The sequence below is a fragment of the Lagopus leucura genome, unplaced genomic scaffold, assembly GCF_019238085.1.
Source record: "Lagopus leucura isolate 7727_CA_CO unplaced genomic scaffold, USGS_WTPT01 Super-Scaffold_100018, whole genome shotgun sequence".
Taxonomy (NCBI): Eukaryota; Metazoa; Chordata; class Aves; order Galliformes; family Phasianidae; genus Lagopus; species Lagopus leucura.
The window spans coordinates 542,992-551,906 of record NW_024962272.1 but is presented as its reverse complement, the minus strand read 5'-3'; the positions used below and the strand labels follow the sequence as shown (position 1 = coordinate 551,906).

At 44.8% G+C, this 8,915-nt stretch overlaps 1 protein-coding gene across 3 annotated transcripts in view; it reads right to left on the bottom strand.

Annotated features, from left to right (window-relative positions):
- UHRF2 (ubiquitin like with PHD and ring finger domains 2) overlaps nt 1-8,621 on the bottom strand; it is a 74,416-nt gene extending 65,795 nt beyond the window's left edge. For all 3 annotated transcript variants that reach the window (XM_042877417.1, XM_042877418.1, XM_042877420.1), the window contains exon 1: nt 8,433-8,621. In XM_042877417.1, the coding sequence (XP_042733351.1) occupies nt 8,433-8,585 (153 nt within the window). In that variant the 5' untranslated portion in view covers nt 8,586-8,621. The remainder of the gene's footprint in view (nt 1-8,432) is intronic.
- Nucleotides 8,622-8,915: the final 294 nt, after the last annotated feature.

The window sequence follows — 8,915 nt, the reverse complement described above, 5'->3', positions numbered from 1 at the left end:
AAAAAAAAAGCCGTCTTAATTGCAATGGACATAAAAGCTAAACAAAAAAGGAATTTATGGTAATTCTATTTGGTTGGCTATGCTTTATATTAACTGGAATGTTTAATGCATACTGCTTTTAAGTTTTTTCAACTCCAGAAGATCCAGTTCTTCATTAAAAACTCAAGTTTCAATAGTCACTGCCTGAATTTTCAAAGATTCTACCAAAACTCAGACAATAATAACTATTAGTCTCATACAAAAATTAACTGTATTACAGGTTTACTTTACAAAAAACATTGGTCTTTCTTGGAAAGAAATACCAATGGAACTCCAAGTTGTCTTTATCAGGCTTTATGTCCACCACTCTCTAACAAGCTCCTTAGCAAAAGCATAACCCATTCTGAGGTGGAGAATTTACTAGTCAATAAAAAGAAAAAAAATCATTGCTCTGCCATGTTTATAGTCTGTCAACATTCTTAAAACAGAATACAAGTAGGTGAAATATTTGGACATGGAGGTTGCCTGACAGATTACAGATCCATACTCCTCCAGTATACAAGATGGGCAGGTTACTTTTTTTTTTTTTTTTTTAAAACGATAACTAAGCAAAATATTTTTGTTTTAAGAATACAGACCAAACCAGGCTCAATTCTGTCACTCTTGTTGCCAAGAGAATCACACTTCAAAGCAGTCTACAGGAAGAGGGCCATTATTCCATGCACAAGCATAAATAAAATCACACCATTACATTTACATGAATTAGTTTTTATCAGAGCATGCTCCTTTTTGATTGCTTGTGTGTTTTAATGGAACAGCTAATGATTCGTTTCTTACCAAAGAAAAAGGCAGACATAATACTAGATGATATAAAAAGTCTTACTTATAGTCACTCATAACCTATGTCATATAAGACATATATCATAGTTCTATATGGATTCCGATAGTATTCAGGAGAAAGTACACTCCAAGTCCTCTGACAGAGGACAATACAGTGAAATTCCAAATATTTAATAAAGTCCTTTGAATCAAAATGTCAGTTATCACCACGCAAAGAGTGTAAATACTGTTTGTTCAACTCCATTCACAAGAGGAACTCTCAAATGCTAGAGAAGAGACACAACCTAGGCAGACATTGCAGATTCCTGATGATTATATTGTCTGTAACTGCACCTCAGTCTCAGTAAACATACCATGATGAATGTACATTTGTCACCTGCGAACTCAATCAATGTGACTAACCTCTCTCTTCCTACTAAAATAAGCACTGAAGCCTATAGCTTAAGGCCTTAGCCTCCAATTAAAGGTTTTTATTAACATTGTTAGTAAGAAATTGTATGCAGAGTGTACCAGTGGTACCACTACATTTTACCTTATGGTTTGGACTATCATAAAAAAAAAATCCAGAGTACAAGATTACTGTCAATGAACTGTCGTGAACACAGTTGAAAGCTGCCAAAAGAGACTTGTCATAGAACCCCAGAATGTCCTGGTTTGAAAAGGACCAGAATGGTCACCTGGTTCCAACCCCCCTGCTATGTGCAGCGTCACCAACCAGCAGACCAGGCTACCCAGAGCCACATCCAGCCTGGCCTTGAATGCCTCCAGGGATGGGGCATCCACAGCCTCCTTGGGCAACCTGTTCCAGTGTGTCACCACCTCTCCCTGAGTGAAAAACTTCCTCCTAATATCTAACCTAAACCTCCCCTGCCTCAGTTTAAAACCATTCCCTTTGCCCTATCGCTATCTACCCTTGTGAACAACCATTGCCCCTCCTGTTTATATGCTCCCTTCAAGTACTGGAATGCCACAATGAGGTCTCCCCGGCACCTTCTCTAAACTAAACAAGTCCAGTTCCCTCAACCTTTCTTCATAGGAGAGGTGCTCCAGCCCTCTGATCATCTTAAACTTCTCGACTTAATCAAAAAACCAAGGTGAAGGCAGCCACTCAGCCTCAACGCACAATTCTTCAAGATTCACATCCGAAACTCTTACAATTTTTTTAAAGTAATAACTCCAGGTGTTGAGAATTTCTTCCTTTATCACTAGGCGAATGTGTGAGAAAAATATGTATCATAGCCTGAACAGGCAACTAGCCTGTAAGAAAGAGCTACTTAACTTTGGAACACAGGTAAACTGCTTTCAGTTTCTGAATTAGCTAGAAGAAATTTGGGAGAAACTGCTCTGTAGCTGTAACTCAGTAATCCTTGGTTTTTGCGAATGACCTTGCTTTCTTGAATGCAATTGCTTCTTGCAGTTACATATATGGCAGAAGGACTAAGGAGTTGCTTGGATATCCTAACGGCCATCCACCACCAGTATGTGCTGGGGGAGGCCCCAGAGTTGACAGACATTCTACCAGCTGGTCACCACTGGTAGCAATGACTTGGGGAAAGCTCAACTGCCAAGCCACCCCTGGTAACCAAGTATTTCTCTATTAAACTGATGAATATTAACTTGCCTTTGCATGTTTTCTTCAAGATCAGTAAACCTTCTGCAGAAGCGCCAGCACTTCTTCATTAGAGCGGGATTAAAAAAACTTGTTAATTTATATAAAATTCTTTTCTTAGATGCAAGTCTCAATTCCATTACAGGAATAACTGTTTACAAATTTGTAGCTGGAAGATGAACTTAGAGCAGTAAGTTTTCTTCTTTAGTTCCCAGGAGTCTTCTAAGTAGGAAAATAAAATTTCATGATATCTTCTGTCTGATACTGAGGATTACTTGACACTTGTAATAGAAATGAATGCCAAAAACATAAAGGTTTACTGAAATTCTAAGAAGCATGGAAAGACTCATCCATTTCTGTTATTATCAGACTACAGTTATCAAGTACCTCCTCTATGATGGTATGGACTTCTATAGCACAAGCAACAGAAGTTCAGCAACAGTGGTGCCAGGGAGTGCAGATGGTAATTTGCAGTTTTTAAGGACACTTGTAATGAAGAATTAGTTGTTACCTGAACCTCCTGTAACCAATAACAAATCTAAGCAAACCTAACAAATATAAATCCTGATATAGCCTACCTTGACTTCAGCAAAGCCTCTGACACTGTCTGCCACAGTATTCTCCTAGAAAACTAGGCAGTCTAGAAAAGCCTGACAGGTCACTCTTCGCTGGGTGAAGAACTGGTTGGACCCAGAGAGTGATGGTGAATGAAGCTAAATCCATCTGGTGACTGGTCACCAGTGGTGCCCCAGGCATTGGTACTGTGGCTGGTTCTGTTCAATATCTTCACTGATGACCTGGACGAGGGCACTGAGTGCACCCTCAGTAAGTCTGCAGATGACACCAAGCTACCAGGAAGAGCTGATCTGCCTGGGAGCAGGAAGGCCCTAGAGATCTGGACAGACTGAATCACGGAGCTGAGGGCATCAGGGCAGTTATTTGCATGGAATTTATCAAGTGATTACAAATGTGCATCCAGCGCATCTCCAGTTTTAGAGAAGAGAATTCTTATAAACGATACCAACATTTGACACTGGCAGGTGATCACATTAAGTGCTTTATGTATTTAAGGGTGTTGAGGAAGGGAAGAAATTTGTTGCTTTTTGTGGGGGCTTCCGTCACAAACATTCAGTTTGCAAGAGCATCCACCTTAAGAAAGAAGTGCAAGTGCTAAACCAACACAGCCAGGTTCCATACACATACATGCCACAAAACAGAGCCCTCAAGCTAGCTGCTATTTCATACAAAAGCTGTTACATTTTACCAATTTCCTAATACTGAAGTCACTCAGTATAAAGTATTCTCCTTTTATTCTTTTTATTCTGTTTCAGCATTTCCCTCAGTCTGCTTAGGTGTCCAGAATAACAAAGCTAATGGTAGAAGGGACTGAGGAGTTGCCGTAGTAACTTTAAAAATGTAACAAGAAGTCAATTTCAGTAAACAATTTTGCAACCAAGGAAAACTGCTAATAGGACTGCCAAGTAAATTTTAAGTATAATCCATGAATGTTTCAGGAATTTCTCGAATGCAGTCTGACCACATTCGCCCTGAAGACTCCAGACTGTGCTCTTAAATCAAGCTACAAGTTACTTACTACCTTGTTTTGTTGAAGAAGGACAATCACACCCCTTCTAAGGCTTCTACAAATTTATTTCTCCAAGATGTAAAGCTAACTGCTCAAATTGAAGACTTCTCACACCCGTACTCTGCCTGAAGCAGATTGGTTTTGGACAGCTTCAGTTGGAAATGTTTGCAATTTTCCAAACAAAGCTGGGAAGAAATTGTATTAAGTAACTCGATTGTTTTATGAATAGGATTGGCGCTCCCATTCTTTGGGGCAAAACTCAAATAAAGCTTTTCTGTCCTTCTGGAAATCCATCCAAGCTGTTAGTAATTAAGAAGCCTTCAAACATACAGTTTATAAACCTGAAACTTAAAAGTCTCATGAAACTCTGTCTAACTGCCAGTTCAATTAAAGACATATCCCACTGCTAAATTAATAACTATGTGTTTGTCTAAGGTTCAAGAGTCAAGGCTGCTTTAACACAAGAAGGCTCACATGCAAAACTACAGTGCCTCTACTCCTGCTACTCCTCAATCTTTTCAATTTAATTTACAAAAAACAAAATCCTAAGCACTTCGGAATCATAGCAGTGACCCAAAAAATTATACATGAGTCAACTTCAACAGGTAGGAAGCAAGATGCATGCTGCTACACCTTTTTTGTGTATACGAGCAGAGATGCATTTCCTTTAATGAACCTGATTTGCTCACTTGAATTCCAGTCTGATATCAAGGCACTGAATAGCTTTAACATTCCCACCTCCACCTGCTCATTTCACAAAATAGGTTTGGAACAACTTCTTTACCAAGAAGTGCGAGAGCCTAAAAAGCAATTTTTATCACTGCTTATATTGAGCTTACATAGCACAGTTTTGTTATTACAGGGACCGCAGGGATAGTCTCTGCAAGAAGCCACCAGAAACTGCTCCTATGTTCGATTGAGCCAGTTCCAGATAGCTGCAAAAGAGAATCACCACTGGGCAATATTAGTTTTGCCTCTATGATAACGTATTTAAGAAATACCAAAAAATTAAAAATTAAAAAAAAGAAAAAAGGAACTGTAAGAGAGGACTGAGAAAACACAAGAAAAACAGCCCTGCAGACACCATGATCTAGGAAGAAATAAGAGGGTCAATGGAGAGGAATGCTATACAGAAATTGTCGCCATACAGCCCCTGGGCACCAAACAGAGCAGGTCTCTATGTGCAGCCATGGGAAAGCCCACAGTGCAGTAATGCATGTAGCCTGAAGGATACTGCAGCCCATGACGCAGGCCCTAGGCCTAAGCTTCAGCCCAATTGGGAGCAATCTCCTCCTGAAGGATAGACTCATCCATGTTGGAGCAGCTCCTGAAGTCCTGTATTCTGTGGGAAAGAACCATACTGTAACAATTCATGAAGGACTGGATCCAACACAGGATCAGTCCCACCACAGGAGCTGAGGAAGAGTAGAGGAGAGAGGAAGCAGAAGAATCAAGGCTGAAGTCAAGCTTGGGAAGAAAGGGGAAGAAAATAATTTGTTATATTCCACAAAGAATGCATAATGCCATAGTACAACAGCATTTGTGCTTACTGCCATACAGAACCCAAGTTTGTACCCATACTCTTGTGGTCATTTGCACAACTTTCAGTTTTCTGGTGAATTTTCAAACTCAAACTTTATCATATCTTTTCCTGCTCAATTTTTCCAGCATTACTACTCAAATCCAGAAATCACACCGATGATTACTGTTTGGGCACATAGAAAGTCTGCCCTGTTAGGTCACGATGCCAAGAATTCATCTACTCTAGCATCTCTTTCATTTTTCATAACGAAAACTGTATTTTCAATATTCTCACTACAAAGCGCTACACAAGTTTTCTAATTAGGACAGACAGACAGCATACTGCCAACAGTTAAACTGCTTTGTCTCAACTTTCCGACAGAGAAGCTCCATACGCTGCGTTGTAACTTAGGAAGTTTATTAGGTTGCTGCAGCACAGCAAATAGTTATGCATAAACTCTCCTACGCAATTTTACCTTAATCTACAGAAAAATTCCACTTCTTTAGCTGACAGTTTAGCTCTACAAAATAGATTCTCAGAGTCAGAGAAGTCTCTGCAGATCAAGTATGAGAATAATACTGTTCCTGTTCACTCTTCAGTGCCACATGTGCACAGTAGGTCCTCTTGGCAGGAAGAGCTGAAAACAAATCTGTTCAATCATGCAGTGCTTTTCAGGATTATGCAAGGAAAAAGTAGTAACATTGAGTATCACATTAATCACAACGCTAAGTGTTCACCATTGGTCCCAGGGTATTTTAACCCTTAAGAGCAACAGATGAAGAACTGCTGATAGTTCCCACTTCAGTGTTAGAAGACCAGACCCCAGCAAACTACAGTACACAAGGAAAACTGTATAAATTGAATATGGACACTGCTAGTCCAAGAGATGCAAAATAAAAGCCAAAGCTTAAAACGGTAGTTGAAGCTGAGTTCATACCTACTGCAAGTTAAGACCACGGAGGTGTTGAAATTTAGCCCATAAACTGTGACCCACTTAGGTTTTTGTATCCATACAACCTCATACACCTCCCACTTTTAAAGAAAGGCAGTTATTTAACCAGTCGGCCTGCACCCAGTACTTTGGAGGTCCAAGCACCTCTACAAGGTCCCAAAGAGACTACATTAAGTACTGCCCAGCAGCTGGATCACAGTTCTACTAGCAGACCACAGAGATCAAACCATATCAAATGCTGAACACTTGAAATAGGAAAAGAGTGTGAACTAGATGTTTTTTTCAACAGATGCACTAATTTTCATTTTTTTTGTTGTTATTTACTTCAATTGAATGTTCTCTGTTTACTTCAGATTTAACTGAAATATCCCCTTTATCCTGATTTTATCATGTTATTGAGAGAGTCGCAGCTGTTTACACTTTCCTTTGCTCCTATCTCTCTCCGCACTCAGTTTTACTTGTGCAAGAGCAATCCTTTTGACCTTTTTTCTACTTACTAACGCAATGGGATCAGAAAAAGCAATTCATAACCACTAAGAAAACTTCAGACTTTGTTGTAAGAAAATGGACATGCACAGTCACGGAATTAGTAAAGCTACAAAAAAAAAAAAAAGCAAAGAAATCCCTTCTCCTTTAACTCTTTACTAAACATCATCCCAAATGAGGCCTGGTCTGAATGAAGTAAACACTGGACTAACAAATGTTACTAACATGTACAAATGCAGGTGTAATATTTCACTGTTCTGCCATTCAGTAAAGACATCTGCCCATGTAAGCACCGAAGCTAGTTACTCCAGCCACTGGCAGATGATGCAGAAGGGCACAGTTCACTACTGGCTCTCTTCCCTGCTTCTCAGGTAAGCTCTGTGTTCCACAGCAAATCCTGTGCGGGGGGATACACTGAGGCAGCACAAGGTAAGCAAGTTACACAACATCAGGGTCTACGTTCCTTATTTGGCCCCTTTTGAGAAGCAGGAGGCTGTCCACGATGTTCCTGATACGCACTGTCTTCAAGTACTCAGTCCCATCAACGGGCACACGCAGGGTCTGCCCAGAGCTTTAGAAGCCAGGCTTCACACCGACCCGCTGCAGCTCACCTCCTGGTCATCTCTAAGAGAAAAAAAATCCCTACGCCTTACTTTATTTTTTCCTGTTGGTGCAAATACACCCCTTGTCAGTCGTATGGCACAAGCCTCAGCGCCGAGCTGGAGCTAACAGTGCGGCAGCGCTCTGCGGGAGAAGCCGCACCTCGAAGCCACGCTCCGGGAACACGCCGCACACCCCCCCGCGAGATGATGGCTGCGCCTCTCAGCAACCGAGCGCCGCGTACACCTCCTAGTTTATGTAATGCAGCACACAAGGTTACACCCTTCGGAAGGAACACACAGCCCGAGGCGACGTATTCCACTACAGCACATCTGGAGAGGCGGCGGCAGCGCGCTCCGGACCGGCGGCGCCCCGGTTCGGTCCGGCGGGGGCCCGCGCAAACCAACGGCCCGGCCCGGCCGGTCACGTGGCCGCCCCCCGCAGGGAAACGGGAGCGGCGCCCCGGGAACCGCTAAGCGCCGCGGTTCCCAGCCGGCGCGTCGGACGGGACCTCCGGGCTCGCGGTAACGGCCTCGGCAGTAACGCGGGAAGCCCCGGGCGCCCTCGGCCACCCGTCACTGTCACGGAGGTGCGGCGGAGGCAGGGGCGGAGGAGGAGCCTCCGCCGCTCAGGTGGGAAAACACAAACACAAAGGGCCCCGCCGGCACCTGCCGCCCCCGGGAGCGGAGCGTCCCGGCAGGCGGCCGCCCGTCTCCCCACCCCGGGCCCGGCGGGACGGGAGTCGACGACTGCCGACGGGCGGGCGGGGCGGGAAGCACACAAAGAGCCGGCCGGGCCGGGAGCGGTGGGCGCGTGGAGCAGTCCCTGCCCGCCGCCTGAGAGAGGCGGTCCCGCTCACCTGCTTGCCCCGGTAGAATAGGCGCTGGCGGTCGGGGCTGACGCGGAAGGTCTCCTGGATCTTCTCCCGCAGGCACTCGATCTTGGTCAGCCGGCTCAGGTCGTCGATGGTCTGCGTCTCGGTGCCGTCGATGGTGCGCACCTGGATCCACATGGCTCGTCCGGCCGCTGCGCGGGGAGGCAGGACGCGGCCGCTCCGCCGCTCTCGGGGTGCGCGGCCGTGGCGTGTGAGGCAGGAGGGGAGGGGGCCGGGCGCGTCCCCGCTCTTTGTTCGGATCGGCGGGGCAGGGTTTTTAAATCGCGCGGAACGGGCGCGAGGTTCCCCGCCCGCCGGGCCGCCGGCCCCGCTCGGAGGGGACACGGGGAGGACGGGACAGCCGAGACGAGCGGCTCCGCTCTGCGATGGGCCGCGCCGCGCCGCCCCGAGTCAGCGCGGGGCGAGGCGCGGCCGGGCGGGAAGCGCCGCGCCGGGGCTAACGGGCGC